This window comes from Caretta caretta, chromosome 1 (genome assembly GCF_965140235.1).
Source record: "Caretta caretta isolate rCarCar2 chromosome 1, rCarCar1.hap1, whole genome shotgun sequence".
Lineage (NCBI taxonomy): Eukaryota > Metazoa > Chordata > Testudines > Cheloniidae > Caretta > Caretta caretta.
In genome coordinates, this window is record NC_134206.1 from 83510246 (window position 1) to 83530136 (window position 19891).

The window sequence follows — 19891 nt, forward strand, 5'->3', positions numbered from 1 at the left end:
GCTGGGCTGGGAGGGGCACTGATGTATGTATCTGTGTGGAGGGGGCTGGCCTCTGCAAGGGGCAGAGGGCTGTGTGTGCTTGAACAGGCGTGTGTAGGGAGCTGGCCTAAGGCCCAGCAGTGTGTGTGTGTGATAGGGGGGAACAGGGGTGTGTAGGGGACGGGGAGGGACACAGGGTGGGTGTGAGGGGCAGAGGTGTGTTGGTTTCAGAGTAGGTGGTGTGTAACACAGGAGGCCGGGGCCGACGTGCGTCCTTCCCCGCCCCCCTTTATTATGTGCGTCACGGAGGGGGGTGGCGGCGCTCTCACCTCCGTGCTCCTCCGCAGGGAAGTGGCTGTCGCGCCCCGCCCCCGGAAGGCGGGTGGGGCGGTGGTGACGGAGCGAGGGGGCCGGCTCCGCTTGAGAGGCAGCCGCATCCGGAGGGGGAAGGCAGGGCCCGGCCGCGGCGGCAGGGAACCAGGGCGGTAGCCGCGAGGGGAGAGCGGGCGAGGAGGAGCCGGGTTGGGCCGCGCCGCGCCGCCGCTCTGTCCCCGCGGGCGGCCGGGATGGATCACCACCAGCCCGCCAGCCGCTACCAAGTGGTGAGTGACCGGCCCGGCTCCTTCCGCCGCGGCCCAGGCGGCTCTGCGGGGCCGGCGCGGGGGGCGGGGGGAGCTCACAGCGGCCACTTCCCCGGCTGCGGGGCCTGTGGCCGGAGCCGGGGAACTCGGCCCCTGCCCGAGCCTCTCTCTGCCCCGGGTGTGGAGGGACGTGGAGCTCCCGCCCCATGCTGGGGGGCGGGGGGAGCCGGCCGGGCGGGGGGGGAGCCCGCCCCGTGGGGGTGCCTGTCGCGGCGGAGCCGGCCTGGGTCAGTGTCGTTGATGTGCTGTCTGGCGGCCGGGGCGCTGCCGCGGGACGCGGCGAGGGGCGCCGGGGAGCCCGGCTTGTTGGGGGCGCTGTATGGGGCTCCGGGGGTGGGTAATCCACAGCTTCCGCGAGGGTGGGGCCGCTCGGAGACCTCAGCGGAGCGGCTCCGCAGCGCTTAACCTTGATCCCCTCTCGTGCCCCGGCGGCCGAGTGCTTGGCACGTAGGTCGTCCTCGCCCAACTGAGCTGGGCCACCCTCCCCCTGGCTCCTGAACGGCCTCGATTTTGGAGACTTGGGGGAGGGTGGCTCCAGTGCTTCTGAAAGTTAAACTGCAGGCCGATGTCTCCAACCGTTGCTCGACAAAAGTTTATCCAAAGGGGGAGTGAATGTCAGATTAGTGATTTATTTTTACATCTGCCTGGCGTTGAAAACATGGAAGGGAAATGAAGAGGGACGGGGGAATTTCAACAGAGGCCTTGCATTTTGATCAACCTCGTTTATGAAAAGGAGAGAGGGTTGCTGGTAGAGCATTCTTCATATGGGCCCCTTCCTTTTGAAATGCCCCATTGCTCCAGGGTCTGAAATAGGCTTAATCTTCTCAGCATACTGTAATCTGAACAGAATTGGCAGAGGGCGGAAGTTGTTGAAAGTGTAATTCGTGTGGTAGGAGTTTGAAGTTATTATTCATTTGATAGATCTGCGTATGAATAAGGTGCCCCGATTTTTGGATGAGTCTCCTTTTGGGTGGAGTTTCTATGAGTGAAATTGAACTATGTCTTGCCTTTATTTCCAATAGCTCACCGCATAAATTATCTGAAAATGACTACATAAAGGTTAAGTAAATGAATTTTGTAATTATAGCAATATTTGCTATTAACTTCATTAAACTTTTTTACATTAAAAGAGTGTGCACTGAACTTGGATTAGGTCACAGTGAGAATAGCATGCTTAATTTGTAGTATATACTAACGAGATTATGTTGATAGTGCTATTGTAGTGTCCTAGGAAGAACCATGACTGTTTCAGTCATATTTTATCCTGTTCATCACCACGCAGACCTGACACTATCAACTGGATTCTCATACAATTGTGTATATACTGTAATGGCTCCAAAGGGTGGAAGAACCAAAACTGTTTTAGATTCACTGTACAATATTAGCACCTTGCCATGAAAGCACATTATCTTATTTTTAAGATGGTAATAGGCTTTTCTAATACTTGGTTTTGTGAGCCTCCCACTGCTATTGGTAAGCTCATTAAATCCAACCAGTACCATAACTGCCTTTGTGTGTATTTTTTTTTCCTGGTATGTGAATAGTAAACATGGATTTCTTTTCTTTTCTCCCTCTCTAACTCTGAGCTGTTTTCTCCCCCACCTTTCCTCTTGCTGTGACTCCAGGATATCTTTTCTGATAAATACATTGGGATGATGAATTAATTCTGCTACTATTGTTGATTGAATAATTAATACTTATGTGGCTTTCGAGGACGTAGATCATCAACTCCCTGTAAAAAGTTTTTCAAAAAGATCATTTTTGTTCAGTCTAATGAACATTACATTAAATTTTTAAGTCAACACACACTGTTCTGTGTAAGAACTTTGACTCCAACCATTTCCTTGCTTTATTTCTTTGACAGAAGAATTGATTGAAGATTCAAAATATTAAAAGAACAAAACTTTCTCCACCGTTTTTGGATAAAAATACAAATATATTTAAAAATGTTAAAAAATGCAGCTTTTTAATGGTTGTATTTACAAATGTATCGGGAGGGTGAGAGTTGCAAACCAAGTCCCATAAGTAGATCAGAGTGTTATGTAACTTTCTCTCCTATGTTTGGGAGTAGCAGTCGTGTTAGTCTGTATCCGCAAAAAGAACAGGGGTACTTGTGACATCTTAGAGACTACACATTTATTAGACCATAAGCTTTCGTGGACTACAGCCCACTTCGTTGGATGCATAGAATGGAAAATATAGTAAGAAGATATATGTGTGGGTGTGGGTGTGGGTGTAATTATATATAATATACACACACACACACAGATAAGTTGCCATACAAACTGTGAGAGGCTAATTAGTTAAGATGAGCTATTATCAGCAGGAGAAAGAAACTTTTGTAGTGATAATCAAGATGGCCCATTTAGACAGTTCACAAGAAGGTGTGAGGATACTTAACTTAGGGAAATAGATTCAGTATGTGTAATGACCCAGCCACTCCAAGTCTCTATTCAGATCCCCAACCTGAAGCAAATACTCTCCAGCAACCACAGAACAAAAACACTAACCCAGGAATCTGTCCTTGCAACAAAGCCCGATGCCAACTCTGTCCACATATTTATTCAAGTGACACCATCATAGGACCTAATCACATTAGCCACGCCATCAGGGGCTCGTTCACCCGCACATCTACCAATGTGATATATGCCGTCATGTGCCAGCAATGCCCCTCTGCCATGTACATTGGCCAAACTAGACAGACTCTACGCAAAAGAATAAATGGACACAAATCTGACATCAGGAATCATAACATTCTAAAACCGGTCGGAGAACACTTCAACCTCTCTGGCCACTCAGTAAAAGATTTAAGGGTGGCAATTTTGCAACAGAAAAGCTTCAAAAACAGACTCCAAGGAGAAACTGCTGAGCTTGAATTAATATGCAAACTAGATACCGTTAACTTGGGTTTGAATAGAGACTGTGAGTGGCTGGGTCATTACACACATTGAATCTATTTCTATAAGTTAAGTATCCTCACACCTTCTTGTCAACTGTCTAAATGGGCCATCTTGATAATCGCTACAAAAGTTTTTTTTCTCCTGCTGATAATAGCTCATCTTAACTAACTAGTTTCAGAGGAACAGCCCTGTTAGTCTGTATTCGCAAAAAGAAAAGGAGTACTTGTGGCACCTTAGAGACTAACCAATTTATTTGAGCATGAGCTTTCGTGAGCTACAGCTCACTTCTGAGCTGTAGCTCACGAAAGCTCATGCTCAAATAAATTGGTTAGTCTCTAAGGTGCCACAAGTACTCCTTTTCTTAACTAACTAGCCTCTCACAGTTTGTATGGAAACTTCCAATTTATCTGTGTGTGTGTTCTTACTATATGTTCCATTCTATGCATCCGATGAAGTGGGCTGTAGCCCACAAAAGCTTATGCTCTAATAAGTTTGTAAGTCTCCAAGGTGCCACAAAAAGAAAAGGAGTATTTGTGGCACCTTAGAGACTAACCAATTTATTTGAGCATAAGCTTTTGTGAGCTACAGCTCACTTCATCGGATGCAAACTGTGGAAAATACAGAAGATGTTTTTATACACACAGACCATGAAAAAATGGTTCTCTTCCCCCACCCCACTCTCTTGCTGGTAATAGCTTATCTAAAGTGATCACTCTTCTTACAATGTGTATGATAATCAAGGTGGGCCATTTCCAGCACAAATCCAGGGTTTAATAAGAATGTCTGAGGAACAGTGGGGGGGAAAGGAATAAGCAAGGGGAAATAGGTTACTTTTTATAATGAATCAACCATTCCCAGTCTCTATTCAGACCTAAGTTAATTGTATCCAATTTGCAAATTAATTCCAATTCAGCAGTCTCTCGTTGGAGTCTGTTTTCGAAGTTTTTTTTTTTTTTGAAGGGTAGTTACTTTAAGATCAGAAATCGAGTGACCAGAGAGATTGAAGTGTTCTCCAACTGGTTTATGAATGTTATAATTCTTGACATCTGATTTGTGTCCATTTATTCTTTTATGTAGAGACTGTCCAGTTTGCCCAATGTACATGGCAGAGAGGCATTTCTGGCACATGATGGCATATATCACATTGGTAGATGTGCAGGTGAACGAGCCTATCACCAGCAGGAGAGTGAATTTGTGTGGGGGGGTGGAGGGCGAGAAAACCTGGATTTGTGCTGGAAATGGCCCAACTTGATGATCACTTTAGATAAGCTATTACCAGCAGGACAGTGGGGTGGGAGGAGGTATTGTTTCATATTCTCTGTGGGTATATAAAGTCTGCTGCAGTTTCCACGGTGTGCATCCGATGAAGTGAGCTGTAGCTCATGAAAGCTCATGCTCAAATAAATTGGTTAGTCTCTAAGGTGCCACAAGTACTCCTTTTCTTTTTGCGAATACAGACTAACACGGCTGTTACTCTGGAGCCTCTGATAGTGTGGCTGATGTTATTAGGCCCTGTGATGGTGTCCCCTGAATGATATGTGGGCACAGTTGGCAACGGGCTTTGTTGCAAGGATAGGTTCCTGGGTTAGTGGTTCTGTTGTGTGGTGTGTGGTTGCTGGTGAGTATTCGCTTCAGGTTAGGGGGCTGTCTGTAGGCAAGGACTGGCCTGTCTCCCAAGATTTGTGAGAGTGATGGGTCGTCCTTCAGGATAGGTTGTAGATCCTTGATAATGCGTTGGAGGGGTTTAAGTTGGGGGCTGAAGGTGACGGCTAGTGGCGTTCTGTTATTTTCTTTGTTAGGCCTGTCCTGTAGTAGGTGACTTCTGGGAAGTCTTCTGGCTCTATCAATCTGTTTCTTCGCTTCCGCAGGTGGGTATTGTAGTTGTAAGAATGCTTGATAGATCTTGTAGGTGTTTGTCTCTGTCTGAGGAGTTGGAGCAAATGTGGTTGTATCACAGAGCTTGGCTGTAGACAATGGATCGTGTGATGTGGTCAGGGTGAAAGCTGGAGGCACGTAGGTAGGCATAGCGGTCAGTAGGTTTCCGGTATAGGGTGTTGTTTATATGACCATCGTTTATTAGCACTGTAGTGTTCAGGAAGTGGATCTCTTGTGTGGACTGGTCCAGGCTGAGGTTGATGGTGGGATGGAAATTGTTGAAATCATGGTGGAATTCCTCAAGGGCTTCTTTTCCATGGGTCCAGATGATGATGTCATCAATATAGCGCAAGTAGAGTAGGGGTGTTAGGGGACGAGAGCTGAGGAAGCGTTGTTCTAAGTCAGCCATAAAAATGTTGGCATACTGTGGGGCCATGCGGGTACCCATAGCAGTGCCGCCGATCTGAAGGTATACATTGTCCTCAAATGTAAAATAGTTATGGGTAAGGACAAAGTCACAAAGTTCAGCGACCAGGTTCGCCGTGACATTATCGGGGATAGTGTTCTTGACGGCTTGTAGTCCATCTTTGTGTGGAATGTTGGCGTAGAGGGCTTCTACATCCGTAGTGGCCAGGATGGTGTTATCAGGAAGATAACCGATGGATTGTAGTTTCCTCAGGAAGTCAGTGGTGTCTCGAAGGTAGCTGGGAGTGCTGGTAGCGCAGGGCCTGAGGAGGGAATCTACATACCAACAGGAGAGTGGGTTTTTGGTGGGGGGGAAGAAAACCTGGATTTGTGCTGGAAATGGCCCACTTTGATTATCATACACATTGTAAGGAGAGTGATCACTTTAGATAAGCTATTACCAGCAGGAGAGTGGGGTGGGGGGAGAGAACCATTTTTTCATGGTCTGTGTGTATAAGAACATCTTCTGTATTTTCCACAGTATGCATCCGATGAAGTGAGCTGTAGCTCACGAAAGCTTATGCTCAAATAAATAGGTTAGTCTCTAAGGTGCCACAAGTACTCCTTTTCTTTTTGCGAATACAGACTAACACGGCTGCTACTCTGAAACCTAGTGGAATTGTAACAGCAGAGAGACATTTCTTCAGTTTTCCCCCAACTTCTCATTTGTATGATCGTTTCCTTCTTTAATTTGGATACTATTATCCAGGTGTCTCATTGTTTGAAGTTTTTTTATTCAAGTATGTCTGCAGAAAAATGTTTTTTGTTTTTGTTTTTATTTTTTTAATGACCTTTTGGTTCCTATTGCAGAAGAACAGTAGAAATAGAGTAGTTATCTGCAAATATATAGAAACTAGAGCTGCCAAGCAGTTAAAAAAATTAATTACACGATTTAAAAAATTAATGGCATGATTAAACCATAATAGAATATAATTTAAATATTTCTGGATGTTTTCTACATTTTTCAAATATATTGATTTCAGTTACAACACAGAATACGAAGTGTACAGGGCTCACTTTTTATATTTTTGATTGCAAGTATTTGCACTGTAAAAAATCTAAAGAAATAGTATTTTTTCAATTCACATAATACAAGTATTGTAGTGCAATCTCTTTATCATGAAAGTTGAACTTACAAATGTAGAATTATATAAAAAAACCGCCTTCAAAAATAAAACAATGTGAAACATTAGACTCTGCAAGTCCACTCAGTGGGACATAAGTGCTTAAGTCTCTTGAGGAATCTTTAAAAATTTTACCCATAGTACTTGACTAAGTAAGGTCTTTGATTATCTTTGGGCAAGCAATGTTTTTTCACTACTGAAGAGTTGCCATCAGATCCAGAACAAGGTTATTGTGGGACCCAAGGCAAAGTAACGTGGTTCATTCTGTCTTCCTCTTCAGCTATAAGTAAATTGACCATGTTCATGTACAGTTACACCCCCCTACCTGCCCATGAGCACCCCTTAGTTATTATGAGGTTCAGTGGTCCCTGATGAGCATGCCTTCCCACTTGCAACACAGAGTGGGAAGCCAGGAGATTTAACCAAAGCAGAACCCTCTATTAGGAAAGTTCCATTTAGCTTATAAAACCTGTTGCAATCTGCCATCTCGGAGTCACATAAAACCACGTGTGGGAATTAGGGATGATGCTCTGCCTGCTAGGTCATGTGTGTGGGATGTCAGGCTCTAAGTACGGGATGCTATGCAGGGTGTAGGCTACTGATGATGGCTGTGTTTTACACTAGTGGTAGACACATTCATTACTCTACATTTTCTAAATAACTTATCTATATTGATGAAAGTCATTGTATAAATGTAAGATCACTGTTCTGCAAGGTACATGCATCTGAACCTCTTGATGTTACAGTAGAGAGAGGTGTGATTTAGAAAACCTAACACCGTCCATAGTGCATTAAAAGATAAAAAATGTCATTCTTTCGCTTTGCATGCAGTTGATATCGATCTAAACAAACTTTCTTTCCAACTTCTTCACATGCTAAATTTTCTCGGTCATCTTTTCCATTCCGTGAAATTGTGCATCTTTCTGTATCATTACAGTATGTTAAGTGCTTGTAGGGTTTTTGGTTTCTAAAACATGCTTCCAGTGCAAACTCTGGCTATATTTGCAACTAATTAAAATACCACATGTTAGAAATAATAAAATACATCGTTAGTTCAGCTTCTTCAGTTGTCAGCGTGCAGGCACTGAAATGAAAGTGAACCTACTCAAGAAACTCGGGAGAAGGCTTAGTCAAGTCTCCTCTTCTTTCCCTCCCTCACCCCAGCACCTCATGGCACTGAGCCTAAAATTTGAGTGCCAGAGAAAGATATTGGCTTTCCATTTTTATTGCTTTATTTTAGAGAGACAGACAGACACACTGAGGTTGTTTTTACATTAGCAATTTTGATCCTGTCAGTCTTGGAGACCCTTCTGATGGCTGGTATAACTGAATAGATCAAACTAATTATATAATGATATTCCACTGTTTTTTTTTTTCCATTGACGCAATTGTGATACAGTAGATACAAGGTGTTGCTGCAAACAAGCCAGAGCAACCACTGCTTACAAGCAACATTTCTCCTGGAAAGCTTTTCCCTACTGTTTCTTTGTGAGTTCTTGACATCCCCTCTCCTCCCTAGGAGCAACAGCCACTTAAGAGCAACATAGTGAAAGGACACTGATATGTTGCTACTCTTGAGTGTCTGCTGTACCGTAAATTGAAGATAGTGGTTTGCTTTTAAACGCCTGTTTAAAAACAATGAAACATTGTCACATCCCAGTGACAACCTTTACTGTCTTCATTGTAATGCCTAAGATAGTCAGTCATACTGACATTTTTAATGAGTATAAATCCACTGTCCATTGAAGGTGAAATTTTCTTCAGTGCAGTGGACTTGTGCAAGACTGTTGTCCCCCTTAAGCTTCATGTTGTATAGCACTGAAGAACTAATGCAGTGAGATGAGTTGTACCCTCAAAGAACAGGCCTCTTTCATACTAGCTCAGTCTGGAATTTAGTACTGTACTAAAAACTGAAATACCTAGAGTACCTTTTTAAAAATGAGAAAATTAGTTGGTGTAACCATGAATGGACAATACTTTCAGCTGCAAGTAAAAGCGTCTTTTTTGTTTAATGGCCTGAGTAGGTACATTTTTTGTTTTGAGAAACTTTAATCATTTTTTTACCCCACAATTGAAAAAGACCCTCTCATTAGTGCATGGAGGAAGATAGCTATCAAATTTCCTCTTGATATAACCTCAGATGGGGCAGAGGGTGCTGTTTTAAATCTTTTTTAAAATATAAACAGCAGATTCTGTTTGACCTGCTGTTTAACTTTTGGATAATTTCATCTGTAAGCTAAAATTTAAAGTACGTTTTTATATGCATGGTAAACTTATTAGTTTATATTCTTGACGTAATGCATGTCTTAGCTTGACCATGTACACCTGACAGATCAGGCAAATGGAGTGGTACACTTCTACTTTGACTAATCCAGTAAATTGAGCAATATAAACCAAGAAGCAAAATAATTCTGAGTTCCTCCACTGTTCTGGGTTTCTCACCTTCATGTTCCCCCAAAATTTTTATTATGAAATGCAAGTGCTCATTGACCTCCAGTTCCTTTTTGAATCACCAATCTGTTCAATAACGAGCCAATGTATGCCTTGGGTCATTGTGAAAGATAAGGTCCACTACTTTCTAATGATTGCATCATACCTTATTTTTGGTATTATCGTAGTGCCTAGAAGTCCCAGTCATAGACCGGGATCCCTTGTGCTGGATGTACAAATGCAGAACAAAAAGACAGTTCCTGTCCCAAAGAGCTTACAATCTAATATGTCACAATCAGGTATGAATGCACCTAAAAGAATAACACCAGCGATAATTGTGAAAGGCTTGAATTCTTCTTCTTCCAAATTATTTTCTGGTGATTAAGTATTCTTAATACTGACTGGCAAACCCGTTGGCTAAAAATGATAAAGTGTAACATTGTGACATACCATATATTTTCTCAATTGTTAGTATCTTTTCAAAGGTGATGGTTCTATGCAGGATGGATTTGATTTAAATCACTAGTCAGGAAGACTTAATTTAATCATAGATTTCTACATAAAAGTGCATTCTTGTTGGTTGTTATAACCTTAACACACACTCTTCACAACTCAGATGTAGGTTTCGTTTTCAGAAGGTACACACTATGCATTTTTAAAGTGATTTATTTTGAAAACTTTTCAGATTAGTTTTACAGCTATATCAGAAAATGAATGATTAGTTATTTCATTTACCAAAGGTAATTGACACAGTTCACCTTCCAGTTACTTCATAAATATCTATCTCCAATTCAACAGGTTAATCATTAATATTTGGAGGATTTTCTTGTCATGTTGTATTAGGAGAACATCACCAGACAGACATTTAAATTGTTCTATTTAATTGAAACAACAATGTTATGTATTCTGGATTTTTTCTTCAACAGCAAATATATAGTTTAACAAAACAAGCATTTGAATTTAGTTAAACATTCAAGTTTTTTTAACAAAAACCTGATTTTAAAATTAACTAAAATAGTTAATTGAAATATTAAAAAAAAAAAATTAAATAGACTATGTCAGCCAGGTCAACATGAGAAACTTAAAATATTGGGTTCTGTAGCTAACTCAGTTGTCTTCACCTTCATTTTCCTGTTCTGGAAAAGAAAAACAAGCTTTCCTGCTTTTTCGGTTCCCAAATGATTTCTCCATTTGGAATGAATTAGTCCAAAGAAAGAAAATATTCTTTCTACACCAGCAGAAGAAGCTACTGCTGTTAAAAGTGAGATTATCACTTCAACAGTCTCTGAATCCAAGTTCTGAAGTGACTTCCACCAGTTCACTGGTGTGACTTTCCCAATTCCATGATGAGATATCTTTGAGCTTTAATGATCTTATTTCAGAGTAACAGCCGTGTTAGTCTGTATTCGCAAAAAGAAAAGGAGTGCTTGTGGCACCTTAGAGACTAACCAATTTATTTGAGCATGAGCTTTCGTGAGCTACAGCTCACTTCATCCGATGAAGTTTGCAATCTTCAGTGCTTGAAACAAATTTCATTTCTTTTATCATCTTACAAGTAAGATGGTTAATTAAGGTACTCTAACATTTTTATTATTGGCTCATTTTATTATCCTTTTATTTTTAACTCCTTTAATAGAAATTTACATTAGAAGTATTCATGGATTGTGTGTCAAAGCAAAGAATCTTATATACAGAGCACGAATGACACCTCCAGTTAAGGTTGCACACGCTTTTCTATTTTAATGGATGACTTTTAGCTGCTTAAACTTTGTCACTATTCTACCCTTGGGGCTAAAATTTAGCAGATATGTTCTTATTCCTGGGGGGGGGGTTGTTTTATTTATGCAAAATCAGATGTTTTTGATGGTGAAAAATTATTTTCCCAGTTTAAAAAATCAACAATATTTTTATACCAGCTTTAGGTGATAGATTTGAAATTTGGCGAGGAGACAGTTCTTAGGTTGTAGCAGAATCTTTTGAATAATCTAAGACCTCACCACAACCTGCACTTAGTGTGAAGCAGTCTTTTCTCTGTCTGCTGTGGATCAGCTCGCTGAAACCACCAGCCTCTGGCAGCACAAAGTTCTACTTTTCAGGCTCACTCTTTCTGTACTGGTAGCGATAGGCACGCACCAACCCCCGCGTTGTCGCAATATTCTATACAGTGTCTAGTCCCTTGTCCCCTGAACACTCACAGAATTACCAGGCCTGCTATTTTCAAAGTAACAATATACACCAGCTTGTAAGATTCTCCCCATGACCAGCACTTTGCTTACCACAACAGCACTTAGGTATATTTGTAGGGAAAACAAGAATAAGTTTTGTTATCCGAGAGAGTCAAACAATAGTAAGTAAGAATATTGAAAATAAATGATTATATATAAAAATAAAATCATAACTTGATTTCTAGAGACTAAATTTAACACCTTTTGACACGAGAATAACTTAATATCACATAGTTCTCTTCCTTGTTTTCAACCAAGCCTGGTTCAGATCCCTTTTTCATGAAGCAAAAGTACTACCCCCCCGCCCACCCTGTCCCGCCAAGTGAAGGGTTCCAGCATGTTGTCTTGCCTCCAGAAACTCAAGCAAACTTTTGGAGTGCACCCACCAGATAGGATTTTCTCTCCATTCTATTTTTTTCCCTTCCTTTTTGATTCTTTTGAAGTCTCCACAATTCTTCTTTTGCGTTCAGTTCAGGTTTGTAATGCGAGACCTGTTGTGAATGAGTCAATACTCAGTTTGTATGTACATTTCTTGTCTGATAGAACCTGTTTGGCACCTTTGGTGGCTAATACCTTGAAACAGACTTTAAGATCATATTTTCAGTGTATATATAGATAATTCCTTACATAGTATCTGTACATACATTTCACAATAATATGAATAACCAGTGACACACTGGATTTCATTTGAGACTTCACATGACATTGTTTGGTGAACCTGAATGTACATACCAAAATCAGAAGATTGCTGTAACCCCTTTGCCAGTTGGCAATAAGGTTCTTGGGACATGTGTGCATGTGCAGAGCCCACCATAGGAAGTTCATGGGCAGACCTGTGCATTTCTCTGTGCTGAGTGAAAGAGGCACCACTAGTATTGAGACTTGCATTTATGCCTTACATAAAGAGAGCATTGAGAGAACAAATCTAGGGAAAATGATTCTGCTCAGCTGCTTTCCCCACTAAAATGGCATGGAGGTAAGAAACTGCAATTGCAGCAGTATAAGGAAAGGTGTTCTCCTGGCTCAGAGCCTAGATCATGAGTTACAAAGGTAACTAGGTTTAATAAGGCCTGAATGCTCACAGCCCATATTTAGCAAGGCCTCACACCTCTAAAACAAATATTATCTGATCTACACTTTGCAGATGAATAACTGAGGATAGAGGTGGCCCAAGGTTAAAGGAAGTTTTTGTGAGAATTGAGATTAGACCTGGGGTTTCTGATGTGGTAGTTCCAAGTCTGCTCCATTATGCCCCCATATAGCAAACAAAAAAAAAATTGCATCTCTATGCATGGCCTTGATATCTGAAAGATGTGGCGGCTACTTTGTGCTCTCTGTTGTAAGGCACTTAAATCCTCAATTGAAAAAACACAATGTAAATGCAAACTGACATTAACTCTGTATTTTCCAGATTTGGTGGGGGGAAAACCAGGGATTGAGGATAAGAATTTAAAAAAATAAAGGTCTAAAGTTAGGCCCTTAAGTGAGATTTTTAGAAATGCCTAAGTCGTTTAGGTGTGCAAGTTCCAATGATTTTCTGACAAGATAATTAGGAGTTTCACAACCTACCCCTAAATCTGTACTGATCTTAAACAAGAAGTAAGACTGAGTGGACTTGTAGGCTCACAAGTTTTACGTTGTTTTGTTTTTGAATACCGTTATTTTTTTGTACATAATTGTACATTCGTAAGTTCAACTTTCATGATAGAGATCGCATTACATTACTTGTATTAAGTGAACTGAAAAATACTATTGTTTTTTACAGTGCAAGTATTTGTAATAAAAAATATAAAGAGCACTGTACACTTTGTATTCTGTTGTAAATGAAATCAATATATTTGAAAATGTAGAAAACATTCCAAAATATATAAATAAATAGTATTCTGTTGTTGTTGTTTAACAGCGTGCTTAAGTGCAATTAATTTTTTTAATCGCTTGACAGCCCTAGTTTTGACAGTTTAAGAAATTTTTTTGGAGCAATAATACTCTTCTGAAAATTCCTGAGCTTAATTGACCAAGTTGATCTTTTTTTCCCAGCCTGTTACATTTATTGAAAGCTGTCCTTTTTTGGATCCACGTCAAGCTCTAAAACATTCAACTGACTTCCTATAGTTGGGTGTCATTCCAAGTTGAGTTAGTGCTGTATAGTTACACAATTTCACTTTCTGCAACATTGAAGACATGACAGTTGCACATTTTTGATGAAGAGAAGGCCTTTAAAGTTTCTTGATCTTGTAGTAGTTGTAAAGCAGTGTTTTCTCTCTCAAGTTTTAATAAAGAAAACATTGTTTCCTGACAAAAATCTTCACAAACGACAGAAGAGACCATATCTGATCCATTTGCATTTAATATGGAAAAAGTAGTGCTTTTTCAGTTTTCTGGTAAAGAGTTGTTACATCTGGTGACTCTTGCAGATGCAATCTCTCTAATGTATTTTTCTCCAAATGTCTTGAATGGTGGGCTCACTGCAGCTTTGCGTACTCTAATCCTGTAGTTCTTAGTATAAAATTAAGAAATTGGTGAGTATTTCAAAGGTCTCTAATATGCTCTTTAGTGTCTCAACACTTTTTTTCTAAACTAACGTTATGGAATGTGGAATCAGTTCTTGAATATAATTTAATATTTTTAAACAAAGCCTTTTTTTGAACTTATAGAATGGTCGAGTGAGATGTGGCTTTTAAAGTTAACATCGCAAACATTTATTGCATAGGCATTACAAAAGTTATCTCCATTAGTCTGTGTACTCCTAGCATTACTGATTATCACAGTTCCCAGGCTAACTGCACCTCTGACTGCTTTTGGTCTCCTTGAGTGCACCTCCTCAGGCTGGATAGAATCATGAGATTTCTCAGGATAGAATCATGAAATTTCTCCCACTCTTGTACTGGGTTCTGGGTGTAGCCCTCTGGGTATCAGTTGTGATTACCTTGACTGGTCTGATGTTGGCCCAGCACCTAAAATCTGTTGCCTCTGACAGCAATGACAGTGGTAACTAGTGACCAAACAGCCTTCCTAAAGTAAAATATTATTTACTTAGAACAAAACTATCTCTGTGAAAACATTTTAATACAATAAACATTCTACGTGCATGCTTGCTTCTTTCTAAGGCTTACCATTCCCTGGAACTGGGGAAGGCTCAGGCTTGTTTACACTTCTGCAGGACATGTGGCTGTCTGAGGTCACTGACAACTTCCTAGCCAGCTCCTGGCAATCACCCCGCCTCTTGTCAGAGGGCTTTTAGCTGTTCAGTATCCTCTTGATCTCCAGGCTCCCAGCCTGGAAATATTAAGACTTGTTTATTTGCTGGAGATAAAATATAGGATTGTGGAAGTTGGTAGTTTCACCTGTTGTCTTCCAAGTGTGTGCTGCAATAGTCTTATCTTACAGGTTTCAGAGTGGTAGCCGTGTTAGTCTGTATCAGCAAAAATAATGAGGAGTCCTTGTGGCACCTTATGCACAAATAAATTTGTTAGTCTCTAAGCTTTTGTGGGTTAGAATCCACTTCATCAGATGCATGGAGTGAAAATACATGAAAGAATAGGTTCTAACCCACGAAAGCTTATGCCCAAATAAATGTTAGTCTCCACGGTGCCACAAGGACTCCTCATTATTCTTGTCTGAGGAGCAATTGATTTGCCTCCCTAAACAGTCCCCATTGCATTCAAGCATTATAGGTGAATAATAAACATATTGGGGCAGTAGAATAAGTTAGTCTATTTCAGTAACTAAGTTACAGATCTGATTTTAGACTATTTAAAAGCATCTCCATGTCATCACACTTCATTTCAGATTTATTTTGAGGAGGAGTCTCATCTTTGACTCACTGTTACATATAATTATTCTGATCTAGGAAAGGGCTGTACTTTGTACAGGTCACACCAGACTCTCAAAGCTACATGCAATGTAACTGCAGTCAACTACCTATTACTGATAAGGATTGAGCCAAGAAACACAGGTAATTGAATGGTGGAAGCTAATTCAGTTTGCCTTTTTTCCTTTAAGCAATAGCTTTATACAGTTATTTCTGTGTACATCAGCAAGCATACACAAAGCAGCTTCAGGAAGGTACCTTTTCTATAAGTAGTTTTCATTTCTAAGTTAGCATGTTAAATAATAGAATTTAAGATTTAAATGTTACAAATTTGCATGTGATTTAAGCTAATATATATGCACATCAAATTTAAAAGTAATAAAAGTACATTTTTATCGCATATGTAATTTACATCTAATGTCTACCTTATTACTCTGTATACTGAAACTATAAAAATAGTGCCTCCTCCCCGTTAGTTTGGGTATGCAAAGATTAGCAAAAAGTTGAGCTGTGTGCATGCATGTATGAAGTGTTCCTATATATCATTGGTTCTCAACCTGTGGCCCGCGGGCCACTTGCAGCCCAATCAGCACACAGCTGCAGTCCATGTGACCTCTTGGACATACAAGTAGTGTTTATATATATTGTGTGGATGCTGCTCATGTAACACAGAGAGAGCTGCATATGCAGCCCACAATGGTAAATAGGTTGAGAACCACTATTATATATGAACACACATGACCGCAGTAAGCTGGAGTTGGGAGTAGCAGTTCTGCTCAGGGAACCCAACCTTCAGACAGCAAAGATGATCCATTGAAGAGCATAAGGAGGATTTGTTTACAAATGTCTAAGGCTGTGTGTCTGTCATGAAGGTCACAGAAGTAACAGATTCCATGACTTCTGCAGGGGCTGGTGCTGGCTCAGGGGCCGCCTGAGCTGGGCAGGCTCTGGGCCAGCAGCAGCAGTTCGGGTGTGTGGGAGGGGGCTCAGTGCTAGAGCTGGGGGTTGGAGTGTGGGGCGTGAGGGCTCTGGCTGGGGGTGTGGGCTTTGGGGTGGGGCAGGGGTCCTGGGACCACAGGGTTGAGGTTTGTGTGTGCAGCGGGGGGAAGATGAGGGCTCTGGCTGGGGGTGTGGGCTCTGGGGTGCAGGCTGCCCAGGGGCTGCAGTGGGGAGAGAGGACTCCACCTAGCCCCCTCTCATTGCAGCAGCTCGGGGCTGGGGGAGAGGCGCATCTGAGCAGTCTTTGATAGACTGCTATATGGCTGTGCAGCTTAGAGGGAACTGGGGAGAAGAGGGGAGTTGGCTTCTTACGTGGAGACCGATGCTGGAGACTACAGATCCCAATATTTTGTATTTCTCTGGGACTAACAGGTCTAATCTTCTGGTTTGTTTGGAGTGTGGTAAAACATTCAATACATATGTTTGAGTAGATGAATGTGAAGGCATGTGAGGGGACATGTGGAATAGAGAGAGTCTATAACAAGTTAAAAAGTGAAGTGTTGAGAGATTTGAGAGTGAAAAGTGGAGGGAAAAAATAGCTCCAAAGTAGACAATACAGGAAGATGGGGGTGGTGGGGGGTGGGAGGGGCAAGACAGAGAAAGAAAAGAAGAAAGAGATTCTAAGGAGAAGAGAGGGGGAGAGATTCCAAGATCTGTTTCAGGAAAGAAGGGAATAGAGGAGTGAAGCCAGGATGGAAAAGGGAGGATAACAAAGATGAGAAATAAGTTACACTTTTAAGTTAATAAATAAAAAGTTTGACAGCATTAAATACAGTATACAACAGTGATTCTCAAATTTTTGTACTGGTGACCCCTTTCACATAGCAAGCCTCTGAGTGCAACCCCCCTTTCTTATATAAAAAAGTGTTTTTAATTTGTAACACCATTGTAAATGCTGGAAGCAAAGCGGGATTTGGGGTGTAGACTGACATCTCACAACCATCCTATGTAACAACCTTGTGACCCCCTGAGGGGTCCCAACCCCCAGTTTGAGAACCCCTGAAGAAATGGTGCACAATTTTATTCCTTTAAATTACAAGGGTCTTGACTGCTTAGATATTTTGCATCCTGGCCAGTAGGCACAGTTCTTGGGCCAACTAGGAGAGTCAGGTAAATTTCCAGACCTTGGTAATGCATACAAATGATGGGAAATCCTTAATAGGTTCTAAATTGGGCTGGCTAGAAACACACACATTCTGTTTTTGTGAAAAACTTTGAAATTTTTACATTTGTTTCCATTCTGATGAAATTTTTGAGAGCTTGAGCCACTCTAGAATAGCCAGTAGCCTGTGCTTAAAGCTGTCATTTGGGAAGTGGAGGACTCAATTTCAGGTCCCTGCTCCAAATGCATGGAAGAGGCTGTAATGTACATGTACAGACTTACACATTTTAAAATGTTCATGAAATTTTAAAATAATGAACCAACTTTAATCAAACTTGGATTCTTCCTCCATCCTATGAGGAATATGAAATCAAATTTGACATCGACATCATCCCTCATTGTCTTAAGCAAAAGGTCACCTAGAAGATGTGGAAAAAAGTCTCCTGTGTATTTTTCCCACCATCTCTGGCTTCTGTAACTCAAATTATTTAAAATGTTTTGCTGGAACTGGATAAATATTTCACTTTTTGGCTGAGATCAGACACTGGAAACTTTCAGCCCAAATTAATTCTTTCAAAATTGTTTTTAGTCCAAAGTATCTATGTTCCCCAGTCTTAAGCTACCATATCCCCCTGATTATACAAAAGTTTTGTCCCTCCCCCCCCCCCACCAAGATGTTTGATTTTACAAAAGTTTTGTTGTAATAGCCTAAGAAAAACTTTGAACCCCAGCACAATAGAGATGCTTATTGGCAAACATATTTAATTCTTAATGTGGAACTCCTGCATCTAAAATGAGTTGGTATTAAGAATCATTTTTCTTAATTTTATCCAGATTTTCTACCTGTCAAAGGCATATGCTCTCATTGAGTTCCGACTAGGTGATGAATTTTGTGTTAACTGGCAAACATAAAATGCTTTTTTTTTAAAGTGAGCTTGTTTTTAACTGCAAACATTTATTTGCAGCGTAACTCTACTTGATCTTGCACAAACTTACCAGAAATATTTCTTCAGACAGATTAAAATATGAGAAGCTTTAGCACAAACAACCTTTTTTAATATAAATGATTAAAAAGAGTGGTTTACTGTTTGACTCTGACAGATTTATTGATTATATGGTCATTGGAATGAATTTGCAATAAGGAATAGTTTTGGTCTGACAATTATATTTTATAATTTCCTGCTGGATATCTAGCAACATATTGGTGATTGATACTTGAAAATTGGACTTTTGGTGCAATCCAGAGAACATTGGCTAACTATAATGCTTAGGGAAGAGACATTCTGAGTAAAGTGAAGGAGAAAAAAGGGAACAGTTAGAAAAGAGGAAAAAATAATGGTAACTAAAGATATTTGCCCTTGTCATTCAGACTAGAAATATTGTTTTCTGAAAAGCCATTTTGAATGTTGATATGCAGAAGTATTTGTGGGGAGGGATAAGTAACCTTAAGGATAGGAAAGGAATGTGTACATGACCTTTACTTCTAAATATTGACTTTTTCTCTTCTCCCCTCCTCCCCACTTCTATGGATGGATAAAGCCTGATATAAATTTAGTTGTTAGACGCACAGACATTGGGGTCTCCTTATTTGGCTATGTTTGAAATTTATTTTAATGGTCTCTGTCCCTATCTAAATGCTAATACATCCTGTGGATTTTATGGACAGTGCATCACAATGTGACACCTGTTTGTGTGCAATTTACTTAATGGAAGTCTAATTTCAGCAGGAAAGCTTTTGTTGCAACATACTTTCAACCATATTCAATCAAATATCCCTTTGGAGTCTATAGAACAGATAGGTTTCCATGGTACCTAATACTTACTTAGCTGACACACAGCTGTGGAATACCAGCACTGGCTTTCTGTTCTGTTTCCTTGCTTGTGTAGACATTGAACCTATAATGGTACTGGCTACTACTGATACTTCTCTGATGGAGGGTATCTAAAAAACAAAAAAAACGAACTATCAGTGCAGGCATACCAAATCCAGATACACGTTATGGCAAATACTTGTAGAATGATGGGGGAGGGGATCGGAGGAAACTTGCATCAACCATTTGAAGCTAGTAATTCTGCTCCCAGAACTAAGATTGTGTATCAGTTTTATGCATTTTGATACGCTTTGCAACTTTTTATTTAGTAATCATTTTGTTGCAGGATACATATGCACAAAGCAGTGAATGCACCACATTGGCAGGTGCCGATGTGCTTTTGTGAGGGTTTTTTTCTGTACTTTTTGAAATGCTTTAGCTATAGAATATCTCTTTGATCAGTGTATTAGTAGGGAATTAATGCTTTGGAAAGGTCCAAGACCAACATCCCTGGATAGTGAATGGTTCT

The 19891-nt window shown here is 40.6% G+C and overlaps 1 protein-coding gene across 5 annotated transcripts in view; it reads left to right on the forward strand.

The window, feature by feature from the left end:
* The first annotated feature begins 326 nt into the window (after positions 1-326).
* The window catches only part of NDFIP2 (Nedd4 family interacting protein 2), a 67141-nt gene continuing 47576 nt past the window's right edge, over positions 327-19891 (forward strand). Inside the window, exon 1 of one of the 5 annotated variants that reach the window (XM_075129218.1) lies at positions 327-581. In XM_075129218.1, the coding sequence (XP_074985319.1) occupies positions 546-581 (36 nt within the window). In that variant the 5' untranslated portion in view covers positions 327-545. The remainder of the gene's footprint in view (positions 582-19891) is intronic. The other 4 variants (XM_048852950.2, XM_048852943.2, XM_048852964.2 and 1 more) reach the window with 4 other exon arrangements.